The sequence below is a fragment of the Antechinus flavipes genome, chromosome 2, assembly GCF_016432865.1.
Source record: "Antechinus flavipes isolate AdamAnt ecotype Samford, QLD, Australia chromosome 2, AdamAnt_v2, whole genome shotgun sequence".
Lineage (NCBI taxonomy): Eukaryota > Metazoa > Chordata > Mammalia > Dasyuromorphia > Dasyuridae > Antechinus > Antechinus flavipes.
Window position 1 is genome coordinate 139,228,132 of NC_067399.1, and position 20,642 is coordinate 139,248,773.

A 20,642-nucleotide genomic window follows, 5' to 3' on the forward strand; every position below is an offset into this window, starting at 1 on the left:
TCAGTACCTGGTTCACAGTTTTTTTTTTTTTTCTCTACCCCTCAATTTGAACTCAAGCTCAACCCTTATAACCTCTCCAGGGTACTTCAGCCACAGGACTGGTCAAACCTTAAACTTTCTGCCTTCTGCCCCAGTTCTCTCTTCTCAACTCAATTTGCTCCAGAACTAGAATTCCTGATTATTGCTTTGATCAGCTTTCTCATCTGTAAAATGGATTAATATTAAGAGTTCTTAACTTTTCTTTTTTTATGTGCCATGGACCCTTTTGGTAGTCTGATGAATCCTTTCTCAGAATAATGTTTTTAAAAGCACAAAATAAAATACCAAAAATTATAAAGAAAACCAGTTATGATATCGAAATAAAACCCAGGCTAGTTATGCGGGGAATGGGAATTCAAACACAGGTTTTCTGCATCCTAGTCTAGTGCTCATCTCATTATACTTATCACTATCCTTTCAGGACCTAGCTGTGCTCCTTCATACTTATTTGTCCTGAACACACTTTTTGACTTGAATCATATTTAAGAGAACTCATAAACATTAATCTAGGATTATAGATTTTGACTTGGAAAAGGGATTATAAAGGTCATAAAAATCTAGTTCTGTCATTTTACAGATGAGAAAACTGAAGCACCAAAAAAAAAAAAAAATGAACTGATTTTCCCAATGTCAAACAACTAAGAAGTATCTGGGAAAGAATTTGAACTCAGGTCTTTTGATTCCAAATTTAGTGTTCTATTTATTATGTCATCTAGATCCTTTCAAGGAAAGACGATGGGGCTTAGAACAATTTTGAAACATTGTAGAAAAAAAATAAACCTAAAATTATAGGATGAAAAGATGGGAGAGATCTTAAAAGTTACTTGATTCAAACACCTTGTGCAGTTGAAAAGTGAAGTAATTTATCTAGTCACACAAACAATAATTAGGAGATACTCACCCTCAGCACAGGTCTTTTTGACCCAAACCCAACAGATCTTTCCTCTATACATGGTATGCTTCCAGATCCATTTTCATATTTTACAAATAACCATGCGTAAAAATTTTTATGCATGATAAACATGCTATTTTGTAAGAGAAAATAGAAAGAGACTCAGAATTCTCTAATTAAGCCTCTAATATCATGGAGCAGCAGGGTTCCCCCTCAGAGAACAGTTTGAGTAGTTTGGGGTACTACCTGACACCTTTCCTCACTAGACAATTTTGCTAGTTAGTTAGGATTTAGTTTACTGTTCCCCCAAATTGGACAGTTTTTAGTGAGCTACCAAAGAGCAACCATCAGTGGAGAAAAATGGAGTGGGGAAAAAAGAAAAGAAAAGTGAAATGGAATGTTTCTATCTCTCTATTGCAGCTGTTAATTTAAGAGTAAAGAAAGAGAGGAAACATAATTAAAAAAAAAAAAAAAAGGTTGGGAGAAGGATTGCCTAGAGACATCTAGATGGTGGGTTGGCCCTAGAGTCAAGAAGGCCTGAGTTCAATTCAGCCTCAGACTCTTACTAGCTTAATCATCATTTCATCACTATCTGTCTCAGTTTCTATAAAATAGGGTTAATAATGACATTAACCACCCAGGGTTGTTGTGAGGCTAAAATGATATAAATATTTGTAAATATTTATTGTATTTATTGTAATATTAGTATTGTTGTTTAGTAGTTTGAGTAGTGACCCCATTCAGAGTGGTTTGCCATTTCCTTCTCTTGCTCATTTTATAAGGAACTGAGACAAATAGGGTCAAGTGAATTGGCCAGAGTTTCACAGCTAGCAAGTATCTGAAGCTGGATTTGAATTCATCCTCTTGGCTGCAGACCTGGCATGCTATTCATTGTACCACTAGTTTTTCCATCAATTGGACATGATTAAAACAACCAAACAACAAAGGTCTAATATACATAGTAGGTGCTTAAAAAATGATTTTTCCCCTTCCCTCCTTCCACCATTCCTTTCACCCTCTCTCTCTTCCTTCCTTCCTTCATTCCTTTCTTCCACCCTCTCTCCCTTCTCTCCTTCCTTCCTTCCTTCTCACCTCCTTTCCTTCTTCCTTCTCACCTCCTTCCCTCTTTCCTTCCTTCCTTCCTTCTCACCTCTTTCCCTCCTTCCTTCCTTCCTTCTCACCTTTTTCCCTCCTTCCTTCCTTCCTTCCTTCCTTCCTTCTCACTTCCTTCCCTTCTTCCTTCCTTCTCACCTCCTTCCCTCCTTCCTTCTTCTCACCTCCTTCCCTCCTTCCTTCCTTCTCACCTCCTTCCCTCCTTCCTTCCTTCTCACCTCCTTCCCTCCTTCCTTCCTTCTCACCTCCTTCCCTCCTTCCTTCCTTCTCACCTCCTTCCTTCCTTCTCACCTCCTTCCCTTCCTCCTTCCTTCCTTCCTTCTTTCTCACCTCCTTCCCTCCCTCCTTCTTCCTTCCTTCTTTCTCACCTCCTTCCCTCCTTCCTTCCTTCCTTCTTTTATAACAAAGGAAAATGAGATCTAGAGGTAATAGGTGATTTACTCAAGATCACACTAGTAATAATGAGTCAGTATTAGAAACCTAAGATCCTCAAACTCTTCCATTGCCCCTGTCTACATGAAAGAAAAACCTCCCTCTTCTTTCATGTAAATAGATATCGACACAGTAAGTAATGTATAAAGGCAGGAAATAAAGTTGAAGGGATTTTTCTTTTCTGAAGGACTGGTCTCTCTGGTAAGTAAGTATAAGTAGGGAAAATGTACTAATTAAAGGGAATATTAGGTTGATTTTTTCCTAAGGCAGCAGAGTGAGAGAAGGCAGAATATGGCAAAGACTGGGGGTGGGTGGGGGGGAATCAGCACAAAGAAACCAGCTCTTTAGGTTTCTGTGTAGGGAGGGAGGAAGAGAAAAGATTTATTTTTGGGTTTAGTTTTAAGTTGTATCTTTTCATAATGCCAGATTTCATTAACAGGTGGCCAACTGGCATCCCTCTAGCCAGTCCCCACATTTCTAAATATAGCCCTTGAGGTTGAGCCAAAAGAATGGAGCCAGAGTTTCCCTGGAAAGTATTGTTTCTCTAGGGAAAGGAGGAGAAAAGCTTGATAAACGAAGCAATTTGGGATTGAGAACCTTAGTGTTATTGTGGGCTTCTTTTTTCTCTCCTTGCCACTAGGAGTGCCTTTCTCCATATCTTCACCCCATTCCTTAGAATCTTAAAAAAAAAAAAAACTTATTTTATTTTTCATTTATGGAATAAAACATGATTTCCATAATTTAGCATAATTAAAAGATGATAGATAAGATGCAGTCTGTACTATCTCTGAACAGGAACCTCTGTTATAAATATAGCCTCTGCGTGGAGACTTCCAGTGATGGGGAACTCGCTATCTAGGAAGATAGCTTATTATTTTTGGACAGATTTAATGTTTAAAAAGTTCTTTACTTAGGTAGCTATATGGCAAAGTAAATAGAAAAGTAGGACATGGAGCTAGGAAGATCTGAGTCTTACTAGCTGTGTGACAACTTGGACGAGTCCTTTGAACTCAGCCTCAATTTTCTCATTTGTAAAATAGGCATAATAACATCATTTATTTCCCCAGATTGTTATGAGAATTAAGTAAAATAATCTATGTAAGTTTTTTTCCAATCTTTAAAGTACTACATAAATTCTAATTGTTATTATCCTTGATTACTCAGATGGATCTATAATCTGATTTGTTTCTTCCAATGAAATAAATTTCAAACCATTTACAAGTGCTTATCCTATTCAATTCTTGTTTGAATTTTTTTGTTTGAATGTTTTTGACAAGAACAAGCCCATCTTCTTTTCTTCATGCATTTTTAATTTTCATTTTCCATTGGTTATATGTTTTAGGTTGCTCACATCTACCACACAATTCTTCTTTGCCCTCTGTAGGATACTCATGTTTTTGAAACTCCTGGGTTTCACATCTCCTCATAAGTTAACATTGGAAATTTGGATATTCAAAAAGATTGTTTATGGGAGATGATCTGGACAATTAAAAGAAATTTGGGTTGTTCCCTGGAAGCAATCCAGTTACTCACTGTTTTGTTTGTTTGTTTGTTTGTTTGTTTTTTAAATTCTGAGCCCAAGTGTGCATTTCCAATAATAGTTAGCATTTATGTGCACTTTAAGGTTAGCAAAGTGTTTTACAAACATTATCTCATTTTATCCTAGGGACAACACTAGAAAAAGGTGCTATTGTTATCCCTGTTTGGCAGATAAGGAATCGGAAGCACACAGAGATTAAATGACTTGCACAGGGTCCCATAGCTAATAAGCTTCTGAGGCAAAGTTGAACTGAATCTTCCTGTCTCCAATTCCAGTGCTCTATCCACTGCATCACCTAGCTGCCTGTCAGACATTCATGCTTTAGGATTATAATCTATCAGTCTGGACAATAGACATTCTTCACCCACTTGGAGTTTCTTATGTGCATAGTTAGTTTAAAAGTTTAAAAATATTTAATCTAATATTAAATCTTCTAGGATATTCCAGTATTCCAAGCTTGATATAACCAATGTAGTATCAATGACAAAGAGTAGCATCTGAAAGACTTCATCATCCACAAGGAATGTCTCCTCAATTTGAACTCTGCCATATTTCTAGCATAGTGGTGATCACTTTTAGTAAGTACAGATCTCCTTATTTATGCCTCATGATCAATATCATTGAATAGGGATGTTAATATTGCCACATTTTTCAAGGAATCTTGATTGAGTTAGATGTTTGAAGGGGAGATGGAGAGTTGAGAAGAGCTTTCTTGGAAGTATTTTGTTCTACTGTATCAAATGTTTTTTCATCTTTAACAAAAAAATAATAGAGTGGTATCTTATCTTGTCCACATGGTTCAGATAATTGTTAGCAAAGATGTGATTCATTGGAGATGTTATTTTTGAAAGTCTTCTTGCTCTCTACTAATGCTCTCATTAAAGGTGTCTTTGATGTGTCTCACGAAGATTTTATGTAGATGGAAAAATATTCATTATAATTTAGGAGTTGTTGATGTTCTCTCAGCTACCTTTCTTCAGTAAAAATAAGGCCAGGGATTCCCCCCCCCCCCCATCTTTGGCATCTTTCCATTCTTCCAATGTCTTATCAATAGATCCCTCAGTATCCTCACAATTGTGCTGCCTCCAATATGAAGGACATGGTCCATCTGGCTACTTTTCCCACCTTTTTTTTCTTTTATCTTCTTTTTACTTCTTTATAGCATACCCTATGATATTGGGGGGTCCAAGTATGGTAATAGTGAAAAACAGTTAACAAACCTTTGCAGATCATTTCATTTTTTTCTTTTATTTATTTCTCTCCTTTCCATTTTTAATCCTTAAACCTAATCAAGATGGAATGGCCATCAGTTGGAGAACAGCTGAATAAGTTATGGTATATGAATGTTATTGAATATTATTATTATTATTATTAATATTATTATTCTACAAGAAATGATCAGCAGGATGACTTCAAAAAGGCCTGGAGAGATTATATGAACTGATCCAAAGTGAAGTGAACACTGAACATAGCAACAAGATTATGTGATGATCAACACTGATGGATGTGGTTTTTTTCAAGAATGAGATGATTCAGGCCAGTTCCAATGGTCTTGTGATTAAGAAAACCATCTACACCCAGAGAAAGGACTGTGGGAACTGAGTGTAGATCATAAATAATATTTTCATCTTTTTTGTTGTTTGTTTGCTTTTTATTTTCTTTCTTATTTGAACATAGATTTTCCTGATTCCAGGCTGGGCAATGATTCTATATGTTACATTTCCTAGATCTTTTTGGAATAATGTGTCACTAATTTCTATTACATCCAGCAGCATTGTTTAGATATAACCTTATAAACAAACTATATCAGCAACAGCACTCATAATATTAGTGTAGACTTACACTCTCCTTCTTTACACTAATATCTGATGAAGAAGTGGCCTTTATCTCTACCTGTGCCTGATTCTTTAATCTCAGTCTCTCTTTTCTCCTGAAGATTGCTTTAAAAATCATCCCTGTCCCTACCAAGAGTATTTAAATTGTCCCTATATACTGGCTCTTTCAGTGCTGCCTACAAATCTACCCAGCTTTCCTTTGCTCAGTAAAAAATATATAATAACAAAATAAAAACCCTTCATTTAACTCTACCATTCTCTCCAGCTGTTCTATTTCTTTTCTTTTTCATAGCTAAGCTCCTACAAGGAGAAAAAAAAAAGCTTTCCACACTAGTTGTTTCTACTTCCTTTCCTCTCAGGTCTCAATCTTTTGCATTTTGGCTTTTGATGCTATTACTCAACTGAAACTGCTTTTTCTAAAGTTACAGATGACCTTTTAATTACCTAATCCAATGGCCTTTCCTCAGTTCTCAACCCTTTTCACATCTGTGCATCATATGCCACTGTGGACTATGCTTTCCTTAAGGGAAAAACCCTCTGGGTTTTTGTGACACTGTTTTCTTGGTTCCCCTTCTACCTGTCTACCTCCTTCTTTGTCTTCTTTTCTCTAGAACTTCTTCCATATTGTGCCCCTTTCATGAAATGGACCCCAAGTGAACTAGCAATGAACTCATCTGCTGCCATGGATTCAAGAGTCATATCTATGCAGATGATCCTTAAATATGTTTATGTAACCCTAGTTCTATTTCTAAATTTCAAATACACATCACAAGCTGTCAATTGGACATTTCTTATTGAATTTAAATAAATGGAAGTCATTATTTTCCCCAAAAAATGTACCCTTCTTAACTTCTCTGTTTTTATTGATAACACCAGGAGTATGATGGTAAATGTTTAACAATCAGCTCTCTAAAAAAAAAAAAGGCATCCTCACCACTTTTAAGATTCTTCTATAGCTAGGTGGAACAGGGGATGGAGCATCCAGCCTGGAGACAGAAAGATCTGACTTCAAATCTGACCTCAGATACAACCTAGTAGTGTGACCCTGAGCAAGCCATTTAACCCTGTTTGCCTCAGGTTCCTCAGATCTTGAGAAGGAAATGGCAAACCATTCCTGCTTGCCAAGAAAACTTTAAATGGGGATCTTTGAAGAGTCAGACCCGACTGAAGGATAACATTCCTGCTGCACATGTTGTTTTCCTGGTTAAACAGCAAGCACTTTGAGGGTAGGTCTATCTTTTTTGGGTCATATCCTCGCTTGTTCCTGTCCCTATACCTGACATATAATAGGGATTTAAGATTTATTTATTGATTGATACTATAGGCTTTCAGACTGGAAAGAGAAAAAGGTGGGTGGCTGTTTATTAAGTCCAAGTCCACCAAAGCCTTTCTCTTCTACCTCCTTTCCTGCCCCTCCCCTAACTCCATATTCCTTCCTATCTTTCCTCCACCTGCCCCTAGCAACCTAAGGGGGAGGGAGGGGAGATTGGAGTGACAGATCATGGCAGGCAAATTGTGCTGTTATTTTTGGTGTGAGGAATTTAATTTGTTTCACCTGTCACTGATTACCAAGGTTGTCGTGAGCCTGCTTAAGGCTCAATTACCCATAATTGAGGCAGCAGGGGGGAACAGAAGGGAGGGGAGCAGAGGAAAGGCAGGAACAGAAGGGAAAGCAGGAACAGAGGGAAGGCAGGAGATGCAGAAGGGGGAGGACCCATGGGCATAGGGTGGGGGCAGAGACTTGGGCAGGGGGTTGGCTTTTGTCCAAAGACTGTTGGTGAATTTGTGTTCTAATTGACTCCTGTTTGTGGGCTTTTTAGTTTACTGGTGTCTATTTTCAGGCTGTCTCCAAACTCTTTCTGGAGCCATATGCCCACTATACTTCTTGTTATCCTCCATCCAATACTCCCTCCTTAGAATCAGAGTCTCACAGTTAGAAGGGACCTCGGGAATTATCAAATGCAATCCCTACCTGAACAAGAATCTCCTCCCTGACAGGCTCCTGTCTAGTCTTTCCTTGAACACTCCCAGTAATTGGTCTATCCTTACTCATCTGGCAGTTCAAATTATACTGGAGGAGGGGTGTGTGTGTGTGTGTGTGTGTGTGTGTGTGTGTGTGTGTGTGAATTAGAATCCCTTTCTTTTCTGAACTAAGCACTCTAGCATTAATAAAAATAGTTTTTGAGTGTGGGGAGGAAGCAAGTTACAATCTAGTAGGGGTAAAATAAGGAATTACTGAGTTAAGAGGCAATGTTATATCCAGGGATTATTGAACTCAAGGCTGGATTTTATTCCTTTATCCAATTGAACCTAATAGACATTCAAAACTCTTTCTTTTGACGCAAATATTTGACTCCTTTTAGGTGCCTGGTCCTCCAATAGTGCGCAGTTGGTAATGTAGCCCCCTTGCTAGGATGTTATTAAGTGACTAAATGAATAACTACATTTTACCTGATTTACTATGCAACTTAAGGGATGGAGGTGTAGGACTCAGGTAGGATGATCGTTACAATGTATCAAACCATACCTCAAACTGCATTATAAAGAGGCAGTCATTAAAACCAATTGGTACTGGCTAAGAAATAGAGTGGTGGATCAGTGGAATAGGTTAGGTGCACAAGACACAGTAATCAATGATTATAGTAATTTACTGTTTGATAAACCCAAAGACTCCAGCTAAAGGATGATACTATAAGCAGATTAGGAGAACAAGGAATAGTTTATCTGTCAGATCTTTGGAAAAGGGAAGAATTTATGACCAAACAAGAAATAGAAGACATTATAAAATACAAAATGGATAATTTTGATTACATTAAATTACACAAACAAATGAATAAATAAAATCAATGCAATCAAGATTAGAAGGGAAGTAGAAAACTAAGAAACAATTTTTATAGTCAGTGTTTTTGATAGAAGTCTCATTTCTAAAATATATCGAGAACTGAGTCAAATTTATAAGAATCCAATTCTTTCCCCAAATGATAAATGGTCAAATGATATAAACAGACACTTTTCAGATGAAGAAATTAAAGTCATCTATACTTATAAGGAAAAAAGTTTTACAATCACTATTGGTTAGAGGAGTGAAAATTAAAGCAATTTTGAAACACTACCTCAAACTTGTCAAATTAGCTAAGATGAGAAGAAAAAATGTTGATGAATGTTGGAAGGGATGTGGAAAAGTAGGATATTAATGAATATTTTGGTGAAGTTGTGAATTGATCCAGACATTTTGGAGAGCAATTTGGAACTATGCCCAAAGGGCTTTAAACTATGTATGCCCTCTGATCCAGCAATGCCCACTACTGAGTCTGTATCCCAAAAAGATCATAAACTGAATATAGCAGTCTTGAAAGAGCACAGTGCTATCAATTCAAAATCACTGGGTCACTCATGTTTCTTCCTGAAATTGAATAGCCTCTATTCTCAAGATTACAAGGTGATTGCACTTGGGAGTGAAACCTCTGGACCAAATCCACCCTTACACACACATACTTGATAGAGAGATTTGGTGGTCCAATGCCTGATTTAATGCTCTTTGAGGTCAGAGATCAGCTTTTTGTGACCTTCCCCCAATTGCTTTTTTTCATCCCCATAACTAAATAGTGACCTCTATACAGAAAAGCTGCTAAAGAAATGAAAGAGCAGAAGGATTGGGGAAGGGGTGAGCAGTACTTTTTCAGGTAATCCTATTCAATTTAATTCAGTTCAAGTGTCTGCTATGTACATGCCAGACAATGGAAATACAAACATGAAATATCACTACTGTTCTTGCCCTCAGGGAGATTAGATATCACTGGAAGGGGTTGTGGGAAATATGGAATATGACATGTAATATATAATTAGAAGTAATTAAAAGAGGGAGAAAACCAACAACTGGACTATGGAGGGAAATTGGGCAAAGCTTCAGACAGGATGTGACACCTAAAATGAGCTTCTGGAGCAACTCCAAGGACTAGTAGAATATGAGGACAAGGAGATATCTTTTTCCTTTCTTTGTATCCCTAGCACTTAACATTAGGCAATTTTTAATGTTTATTGACTGACAGAAGAACTCAGATCTCCTAGACCAAGAAGGATACTTAGGTAGTAATACTTAAATATTACTAGAGATGGGATTAGGGAATGGCTGTTTTTAAGTAGAATTCTCTATATTCCTTCTAGGAGGATGTTTTGTTTGTTTGTTTTTGTTTTTCCTTTAGGGGTTAGAAACTGAAGGAGGAAACCCACTAGTCAGGGTCCATTCAAAATCTTAAGTAGAAATGGTAGCCTCCATTCTTTTCTCAGCAGCCCTCTCCCTGACATCATCTTTCACTTGCTATGTGTTAACCTTCCCAGGGCAGATGCAAGTTTTAATAGGAAGCTCTTATATGATCATAGATTTAGGGATTGCATTTGATAATTCCCGAGGTCCCTTCTAACTCTGAGACTCTGATTCTAAGGCGGGAGTATTGGATGGAGGATAACAAGAAGGTAGAGAGTATAGTGGGCATATGGCTCCAGAAAGAGTTTGGAGACAACCTGAAAATAGACACCAGTAAACTAAAAAGCCCACAAACAGGAGTCAATTAGAACACAAATTCACCAACAGTTTTTGGACAAAAGCCATCCCCCCGCCCAAGTCTCTGCCCTCACCCTATGCCCATGAAAAAGATCTTTGAAGTTAATGAGTTCAACCTCCTTATCATACAAATGAAGAAACTGAGCCCCAGAAAAGTTACTAAGTATGTGAGGGAGTATTTAAAACTCCTACTCAAAGACAAGATGAAGTGGTGAAAAAGTCTATCCCTGGGACCTTAGGCTTTCTCACAACTTAGTACTTTTCTCATACCTTAGAGATGGGGGAGATTTCTCAGAGACCATTCAAGTAATACTACCAAGAAGGTCCTGTATGTATTCCTGAATACATACATATCTATTGGTATGGCTAGTGATGATAGATCATTTCCATTGTCAGCATTGCTTTTTTGAAGCAGTTCTGAGGACTTAAAATTCTGTAAAGATGAAAAAATGAAACAACCCCAACCCCCAAACCCCATCCTGTTGTAATCATATGTTTCTAGTTCCAGCAGAGAGTAAGGAATAGTCTATTTTTTTTTCTTGTTGTCTCTTCTGTTCTCCCTCCTCCTTCCCTCAATCCCTCTCCATGACACTCCCCACCCCCAAATTAATAAGCAGGTTTGAGGAATTCCATTGAAAGCTTGTATCCTTACCAGCACACACTATCATTAAAAGCAATAGGTTTTAAATATAGATCTGGGAAAAACAGTGGCTTCTCTGATGAAGCTGAGGGGAAGCCTTCTGCCCATCTCCAAACCTTTTAGGCTGGAGAGAGACTTATCTTTATAATAATCTTTCAAGGAGACATAATTTGGGATCTAACTCTTTGGAGGAAAATAAATATATATGGGATATATATTGCATTATTAACATTTTATCTATCATATTCTTAAGCCTAGACAATTGATAGAGCAAAAATCAAGCCCAGATTTGTAGCATCTGCTAATATCTGAGGTCTAAATGCTCACACTGAAAATATAACTGGCCACTCACTAGCCAGTCCCAGCTGACCAACACATCTTGGAACTTGGACCATAGATCTATAGCTGAAACCGACCATAAATATCATCTAATCCAATTTCCTCATTTTACTAAAGAGGCACAGAGGAGCTTAAGTGACTTGAATGGGGATTACTGGGAGGTGATGCTTCCTACATTCAGGATTTAAAGTTACCAAGATGAGAGAACTGGAACAGCCATCTTCTTTTCCTCTTACACCTCTACTCCCTCTCCTTCCACACTAGAAGAGAGAAGAGAAAGGCACCAGATAAGTTCTTCTAGTTAAGGAAGAATTAGGCATCAGTTTAAAAAGGTAAAAAAAGAATTAAAACTGTCAACAGAAAAACCGAGTCAAACTCCTCTTTCCTATGTTGTTGAATGATCCGGATATGAATCCTATCATAGTGTTCCCCCAAACACTTGGCATATTTCCAGCCTTTGTTCCCTTTCCTTGACATATGTGACACTCTTTTATTTGAATCCTACAATTTTTCCAAAGCCCCGTTCAGCCCTGTAAAGCCTTCTATGGTCACCCCAGCCCACATCACCTGCCTCCAAGCTCCTACAGGACCCTTCCCCTCCCCAACTACTCACTGACACAAATCAGAAGGAGCTCTGCACAAGGCTAGAACTGGGAACTAATTCTAGCCCCATTGTTTACCAACAGTGTAACCTGGACTTAAATGGTGACATTTAGTGTTGATTCATGTGTTAAATTACAAGATATGGTGAGAAGTGTACTTGGCTTGATATCAAACCTTTGGGTAATATTTTAAGCAGATAACTGATCGCATTATAATTTTCACTCCTTCTAACTCACCTAATAAACTCCAATAGTTTTCTATCTAGTATCAAATATAAAATTCCCTCTTTAGTGTTCAAAGTATTTCACAAACTGCCCCTCCTCCCATCTTTCTAATCTGGTTATCCACTATACTATACTATGTATTATGCATTCCAATGACATTGACTTCCTTGCTGTTTCTCAAACAAGACATTCCATATTCGGTCTTTGGATAATTTTGCTAACTATTCCCCATGCCTTGAATCTTCTTCTCATTTCTGCCTCCTGGCTTTTCTGGTTTCCTTCAAGTCACAACTAAGATCCCACCTTCTTCAGGAAGCCTTCCCAATCTTTTCTTAATTCTATCTTCTTCTGGTTGATTATCATTAAATTATCTTTTATGTAGCTTGTTTATACAACATTGTTTGCACATTGTCTTTTCCATTAGACTTTAAGTTCCTTAAGAGCAGGGACTAACTTTTGCCTTTCTTTGTATCCTCGGTGCTTAGCAGTATCTAGAATACAGTAAATGTTTAATAAATACTTATTGACTGACGCTATTCTCATTTCTTTTTCTTTTTTCTTGAAATCCATAATTTCTTCAATGTGGGAAATTTCACATATATATATATATATATGTATATATATATATATATTCCTTGCTGTTTCTCAAACAAGACATTCCATATTCGGTCTTTGGATAATTTTGCTAACTATTTTGACAAACACATGCACTGCATACATATGCACACACATACACGAGTGTGTGTGTGTGTGTGTGTGTATACTATCTGCCTGTGGGCAAGTCCAGTAGTAATATTTCCAAGATTATTGTTGACAAAGTACATCTTTATGCACACTGAGATCTTTCTACCACCAAGGTCAGTCCATCCAACATTGTCATGCTGCTTCTATACTCACTATTATCTCTAGGAAAGGTTTCCCATAATACGTCACCCAGGAGCAGCTTGCTCTTGGAGATCTGCGTGGGAGGGAGCAAAAGAAAGAAGCAAGGAATGAAGGAGAGGGGAAAGCTTCCTGTTCCTTAAAGAATAAATTCCACACTCCTCATCTAGATCTTCAAAGAACTTCAAGGAACTCCAGTCCAGTCCCAACCACCCCTGCATCGGTTAAGAGAATGAAGGTTCATGCAATGAACCTTCACAGACTTAGAGTTCTAAGGGGCATCAGGGGCCATCCAGGCCAACCTGTCACTGAACAAGAATCCTATTTACATCACACTTGACAAATGGTCAGACAACCTCTCCTAGAAACCCTCCCTAATCCACGTGAGGCAGTTTTTCCTTATATGGAGCTGAAATCTGTCTCTGGGCAGACTCGCCCCATTACTCCTAGGTTCTGCCTTCTGGGGCCAAAGGGAATAAATCTAATCCTTCTCTCACACAAGAGAACTCCTTTAATTCTTGAACACATCTATCATGTACTCAACTGTAAAGCAAAGGGGTTGGATCTAATTTTATGATCCTCCTGCAGACTAAACCATTGCCAGATCCTTGAAATGATGTTTTTATAGCATGGTTTTCAATCCCCTCAATATCTTGATCATTCTCTTCTCTAAACATGCTCCAGCCCACCAATGCCCTTTCTAAACAAGGTGCCAAGAAGGAAATATAGTTCTCCAGACCTAGTCAACCCTGGGCAGAAATAACAGGACTATGATAGTCTGGGGTCTAGCCATGTCTTCCCTTTGCTGTATTTGTGAAATGTGTTGTGAACCCAAGTACAGAACTTTTCTCTACAAAGATGAAAGAAAATAAGCATTTATTCAATATGTACTGAATCCCAAGAATTATGCTAAGGGCTTTATAATGGTATCTCATTGGATCCTCACAACAACCCCAAAAGTAGGTACTATTAGTATTATTTTTTGGAGGCAATGGGGTTGTTACTTACCCAGAGTACAGCTAGTAAATGTCTAAAGCTGACTTTGAACTCAGGTCTTCTTAACTCCCATTCCATTGCTCTATTCATTGCTCCATCTAGCAGCCTGCATCCAGGTAAACTAGTCTTTTCACTACCCTTAAAATCATCAAGGACAGCATGATAAAACAGAAAGAGAGCAGGACTTGGTCCAGGAGTTCTGGGTTCAACTGCTCACACTCCCACTTAACTCAATGCATGATATTGAACTGTCTGCCTCCATCTTGGAAGCTCACTTGTGGAAGTATACCACAAAGAAGTTGGAATTGTATCTTTCAGGTTCTATCCAGCACTGGCAATATATAATTCTTGCCATGAGTTGTTCTCAAAGCTTCTAATTTCCCTTTGCCTATGGAAATCTTTATTTTCTCAGGCCTAGGTCAAGTACCACTTTTTATATAGAAATAATAAAAATTGGTATTTATCCAACAATTCAAGTGTTGCAATCAGAGTGGGACAGTGGGAAGAATTTGGGGTTGAATGCTGGCTTTGCCAATTAACATTTCTGGGACCACGTCTAAGTCATAAGCTTTATTTTGTTGTTGCTGAGTTGTTTTAGTCATGTCTGGATCGCCAGGACCCCTTTTGGGGGTTTTCTTGGCAAAGACACTAGAGTGGTTTGCCATTTTTCTTCTCCAGCTCAATTTTACAGATGAGTGAATTAAGGCAAACAAGGTTACTTGCCCAGTGTCTGAAGCTGGATTTGAACTAAGATATTTCTGACTTCAGGGCTATCCTGGGCTTCGATTCCTCATCTGTTAAATAAGGAGACTGGACTAAGATGCCTTCTAGATCTAAATCAGTGATTTCATTTGATCCTCACTACTACTCTATGTAGTATGTTTATTACCATTGCCATCTTACAGGTGAAGAAACAGAGTCAGCATTAAATCAGGACTTCTTGCTTATTAGGCCTGTGCTCTATCTGCAAGGTCAAATTGCCTCTTGCTAGAGAATGGGACAATCCTTTCTCTAATATACTCTCAGCCTATGACTTGTTTATGGCACCTGCCACCTTGTCACTTAGTTCACTTTTTATGCCTATGCTCTTTTTTCCACTAGATTCTGAGCTCCTTAAAGTCGGGGCTTATATCCTGGATCCCTCTGTACCCCACACAGCTGAGCCTGGGTCCTGGTGCAGAAGCAGGTGCCCAGGAGATGCTGAAGAGTCGGCCAGGCAGCTCAGTTAGGCAGGCAGGACAGATGGCTGCTGCAGTTACCTCCTTCTCTCCCTCCCCCAGACACCTCCATTCCCTTCTAGGACAAAGGGGTTTTGGCCAAGAGGGGACCAGAAGCCCCCAACAAAGCCTCTGGCCAAAGGAGAGTGTGTGTGTTTTCTCATGCAAATAGCCTAACAAATTGGCCAAGAAGGTGACAAATCAGTTTGTTTGGAGTGTTGGGTTGGGTTTAGAGAGGAAGGAGGATGGGATCTTCTAAAATCACTTTGCACACCCCTTGTTTTATTTCCTCTTAGCTTCTGTTTAAAACAACACAAAACAAAAAAGGTTAACCCTTTGAGTGCTAATATCAAAGGAGTTATCCCAAGCTCTTTCCAAACCACTAGGAAAGAATGTCTCTCTTCCACAACCTATTTTTATTTCCCTCACTCAAAGATTGAAAATATCATATTATTTTCATAAGATGTAGATTCTAAAAACAGGTTTCCCCAGAGAAAAAGGAAAGGGAGAATTTTTATGCCCCAGTTATCACAGCAAGGCACTTAGGGTAGCCATGCCCTAACTGAAGGGGGATGGGGTGGAGAACAGGGTCTTTCTTCATATATACCAGAACTTTCCTTACTTCTCCAGGACAGGCAACTCAGGAACAACTTCACTAAGGCACATCAGGGATGGAACTAGGAAGGGTGAGAAAAAGAAACATCCTTGAGGGAGAAATGGCATTCTTTATTTATAAATTAAAACATAAAATTACAAGGAACCATTTACATGACTGGAAAACAACATGAAAAATTGAATAAAAGAGTTGCCAAAAATCAAAAATGACAAAGGGAACAAAGTCTATTTACACGTCCAACAAAACACGGGCCTCCAAAAGCTGGAGGTGGGGATGTGGGGAGAGGGAATGTCCTCCTGAGGCAGTTCCCTGCACAGTCTGCAGTGACAGCAGCAGGCATGAGCCAGTACTGCCAGGACAGACGCAAAGGCTTCAGGGTACCCCACAGCCACTGCCCATACAGCTCTGGGGCATTGGCTCAGATTACAGCTGTTGGGCAGGCAGGAGATTTTGCACCCAGGTGCCTCTTCTAGGGACAGTTCCAATTCTTCCTTCTTGTCTCACCAGGCTCCTGGAGAGAACTTTAAGGAGGGAATGATCCTGGCTTACTGGGCATTTATCTTAGACATTCACTTAGATACTTCCCCCTCTGCAGCTGGGGCCTTCTAGTCCCTAAACCCCTCAATCTCAGAGCAGAGGCAGCCTCCTGAAATAGCACATTTCCAGTTTAAGCTATATGATTGAGGCCTATTGGAGCCAAGTGCCCATCGCTGCAGGTCACAAGGGAGAGGGCAAGACATTCAGGAAAGACATCCAGTCATTGCAGTGAAGACAGAGGTCAGCTTCCAAAGCATACAGGCAGGATACCCTTCTTGGTGAGAGGATGGCTTTCTGGGCTATGGTTCTGCAGATAAGCATTTACTCTCTGACCACCCATCCTCATTCCTTCGGGTACATAGAGAAAATTTTGGCAAAAACAAGCAAGCAGTGGGGGAGTATTTAATGTTGCCAAAGGGAAGGACCATGGGGTGGACATTTCACACTGTAAAAGGAACCAGAACAGAACCAGAACCAGAACCCACCTATTCTCAACTTCCCAAAGGACAGGACGCTTGCCTACCTTTATCTGTTCTCCCTATTTTAGAGGTGTCCAGGTTGACACAGTTTAAGGACTACAAGGACTTCCCATCCAGTGTCAAGAAAAGGGAAACAAGTCCATCTGACCTAGCTATGTTATAGAAAGCAGCAGCACCCATGTCATGACAAAAGGTCCAGACCTAAGCACTGGGCTGTGCCCTCAGGGAAAGGCATCTTTGTACCTAGAAATGTTACAGCTAAAGGCTTCAAAGGCCCTCCAGTTAGGGACTCCTTCCAATCAAAGGCCCAAATCCCTGATATGGCCTGGAATATGGCTGTTGGGAGATTGGGAGAACTCCCTTATTTGTTGAGGGTTTGTTAACATCTTGGTCTTTGGGTTAGAGAAACATTTCCCAAAGCTGGAGCATCCCTCTCTTCTTAGTATTTGTACCCTCAGGACCTGGGATAGTGCCTGGTACACAGTAGTTGCTAATAAATACTCACTGATTGGATGCGGTCTTGCGCAAAGAACCCTTGTTTTGGGGGGCTATTTTTGGGTAGGCCTCGATCTGAGAAGGAAATAATTGGCTCTCTTTACCCAATTTTTTGTTTGTTTTTGCTATACGATTGAAGGGGGAAGATTTGGAATCATACAAGGCACAGTCTGGCTTGAAAGGGTTTGGGGTTGGGAAGGTGAGGTCTTTTACTTGCTGGTTAGGACTTGGCTACCCCTCAGGGTGCTGCCCTCATGGCAAAGGAAGGACATTTGGTCTAGGAATTTCAGGTACAAATTGAGTTTCAAACCAGCCATGACTGTAAAAGCTCAGCAAGAACTGAGCTCCTGAGCAAATTCTTCTATATCAAGGGACCATATTATGTATGGGCTTGGGGAAGTGATTCTTTCCTCTCCTAACAGATTACTCATTCATAGCCCTACTTTATGATATCCTACAATAGGGACTCAAAGGAATGTTGGGGACTCCATGGACAGACCATGTCCCCATGGAGTAGGATTCTAATCTTTCATCCTGAATCTTGGACTGAGGGAGTCCCTAAAAGCAAGGAGAAAATTTAAATATCACTAAGGAAAAGGGAAGTGGCATTTCTATGAAAGAAATGGGTCAATGCTGAAGAGACGAGGGGAGGGCTGCCTCACCTCAACATTCCCAGAACCTCAATTGCTACCTCCCTACTGCTTCCCTAGGAAACCGCTCCCTGGGAAGTGCTGGGTAGATAGTTCTGAGATTTGGAGAAAGAAGACTGTTACAAGTACAGCATCTGCAGCTAGAGGCAAAAATAGACTGGGGAACAGCCGGCTGCCTGCTAGGTCTGCTGTTTGCTTCTGAGAGGGGGAAAATATCCTTTAACAACTTCCAAACCAAGCAATTCAATGTCCTAGAAACTGAAGGGGTGGCAATGGGGGAGAACCAGCTCACAGATTTTTAAAGCTGGAAAGGAACTTCACAATCACCTATTCCACTCCTTTCATTTTATGGAAGAGGAAATTGAAGTTCATTTTGAGAAGGGGAATAATTTCTCCAGTCACTTTGTTAGTTTGTGGTGCTGGGACCAGAGCCTACTTCTGATTTCTAGGTCTCTTGGATTCTGGCTGCTGGCCTGGCTTTTTGGTCTTCATGTTTCTGTGAGGTGGATGGAGAAGGAAGGGAATGTTGGTGAGATTATCTGATGGATTCGGGGATGGTGGGTGTGAGCTTGTCTTCTGCCTTCAGCTCCAGCATCACTGGCCCAATGGCACTTTGGGCATAGTACTGAAACTTGTTAAGGAATTGGCACTGATGATATACTACCCAACAATTAGCCCCGATTGGGTGTGGGAAAATGAATAAGGCCAGGGGACAAGGAGCCAAGGAGAGAACCCTAGCAATTACGTTGTGTCCATTGATGATTCTGGACACTAAGGGAATACCTCCAATTTAGGCTAGAAGATTAGTCAAAGGCAGCAGATTTTCAGCTTGGAACCAGCAGGGGAATCCACTCCCCTGGTCTACCTGGAAAAAATAAAAATTGACAGCTCTCCTTGGGATGGTAGAAAAGAAGTATAAATTGCTGCTTCAGAATACCTGGGAATCGCTAAAACCTGGAATTTGTTTTTTCTCTCTGAAGTTCAGTCCTTGATTTTCATAGCTTTGGGGAGACTGGTCACTAAAGTCAAAATTTAGCAGCCATCTTAGGAGAGAGACCAACCATCTCTGGCCAGGTAGCATCCTGGGAATTTGAGCTAGAGTTGGCATAAGTGAGCCCCTAGCTTTAGTGTTGACATTTATTGGTCATTCCTATCACTGCAATCAATGCTTGATTCACCTTCCTCTTTTATTTCATCTTAGGTTTCCCTAAACTCTCAGACTTCTTTCCTAACTTTATCTCTGGTTTCCTTGGAGCCATTCTTTCTATTGAGTCTTCTTTTGGGGGGGAGTGGGAGGAAAGGGCAAAGGAGTGTCTGCTGGACTTTGATGACTTCTGGAACTACCGAGGAAACTTCTTATTCTTGATACATGAGAAATAATTTAGGATATCCTCAAGAACTTCTCCCTAGCAAGGGTCTGGTTCCAAAGCTCTTGGTCAGTAATGGCTTTTCTCCATCCCAAGGCAAATCAGTGTCTTCATGAGAAAGGAAAAAAATCTTCTCAGGGCAAGAGGAGAATCCTGGGTATCAGAAAAGATAGAGTTGAGAGGTTGAGATGACTGTAATACCCTGGGGAGGGCATTCGAGGGTAAGATGGCCGGCTGAAAGGCTACTCCCTTGATGCAGACACCTGAGTGAGGGTTGGCTGCAGCATCAAGTCACATGTCTCTTCCCTTTTGGAGGAGTGGGCAAATTACATTTGCCTCTGATGACTGGGGGAGAGGGATGGGGAGATGGCAGTTACTTGGCCAACAGTGAAGAAGAGAGGGCTTCTCCCAAGTATAGCACAGTTGAGCAATGGCAAGGGATGTGTTATGGGTCCAGCTCTTCTGCCTCTCCCAGGGCCCTCAGATCTCAGTGGCAATGATATCCTCATAAGGGACATCAGCCCCCTGGATATCAATCTCCAAGGGCTCGGCACCTCCCTCCCCCCTGGACAACTGCTGCAGGGCCTTCTCCAGCCTCTGGTTGCGTTGGTACATGGCCAGGTAGCTCTGCTGCAGCTGCTTCTGATAATGGATCACCTTCTCTTTCTCTTCCCGCCACACCAGCCGCTCGTGCTGGAAGCCGGAGGACATCTGGTCGTGGCCCTGTCGTTGCTCCTTCAGTTCAGCCCGAAGCCTCTCCAGCTCCCTCTGCAAGGCAGGGATGTCCTCGGAACCAGGGACCCCCGGCGAGGCGCCGTCCCACTCCGCGTCTGCCCTGCGGCCGCGCTCCTGGCGGAGGAGACCGGCCTCTGTCCGCAGCTCCAGGAGCTCCTGCTCCAGCAGGTTAACCTTCTCCCGCAGCAGTTCCGCCTCGTTCTTTTTGCGCTGCAGTTCATTCTCACACACCTCCAGCTCCAGGCTCTTGGTCCGTAAGGCGCTTTCCAGGTCTTGGGTCTTCAGCTCCATCCCTTCAAGCTTTCCCCGAGTGTCCTTCAGTTGAGCCTTAAGGCTGAGGATCTCACTGGCCTTGGCATTGACCTCTGTCTGGGACTCCTTCAGCTGCTGCTTCAGGAGGGAGATCTCACCCGACTTCTGGCACACCTGCCAAGAGAGAGGAAGACCAGG

At 40.6% G+C, this 20,642-nt stretch overlaps 1 protein-coding gene across 2 annotated transcripts in view; it reads right to left on the reverse strand.

Annotated features, from left to right (window-relative positions):
• Positions 1-16,018: 16,018 nt before the first annotated feature.
• The window catches only part of LZTS1 (leucine zipper tumor suppressor 1), a 75,544-nt gene continuing 70,920 nt past the window's right edge, over positions 16,019-20,642 (reverse strand). For both annotated transcript variants that reach the window (XM_051975657.1, XM_051975658.1), the window contains exon 4: positions 16,019-20,618. In XM_051975657.1, coding sequence (XP_051831617.1) covers positions 19,938-20,618 — 681 coding nt within the window. In that variant the 3' untranslated portion in view covers positions 16,019-19,937. The remainder of the gene's footprint in view (positions 20,619-20,642) is intronic.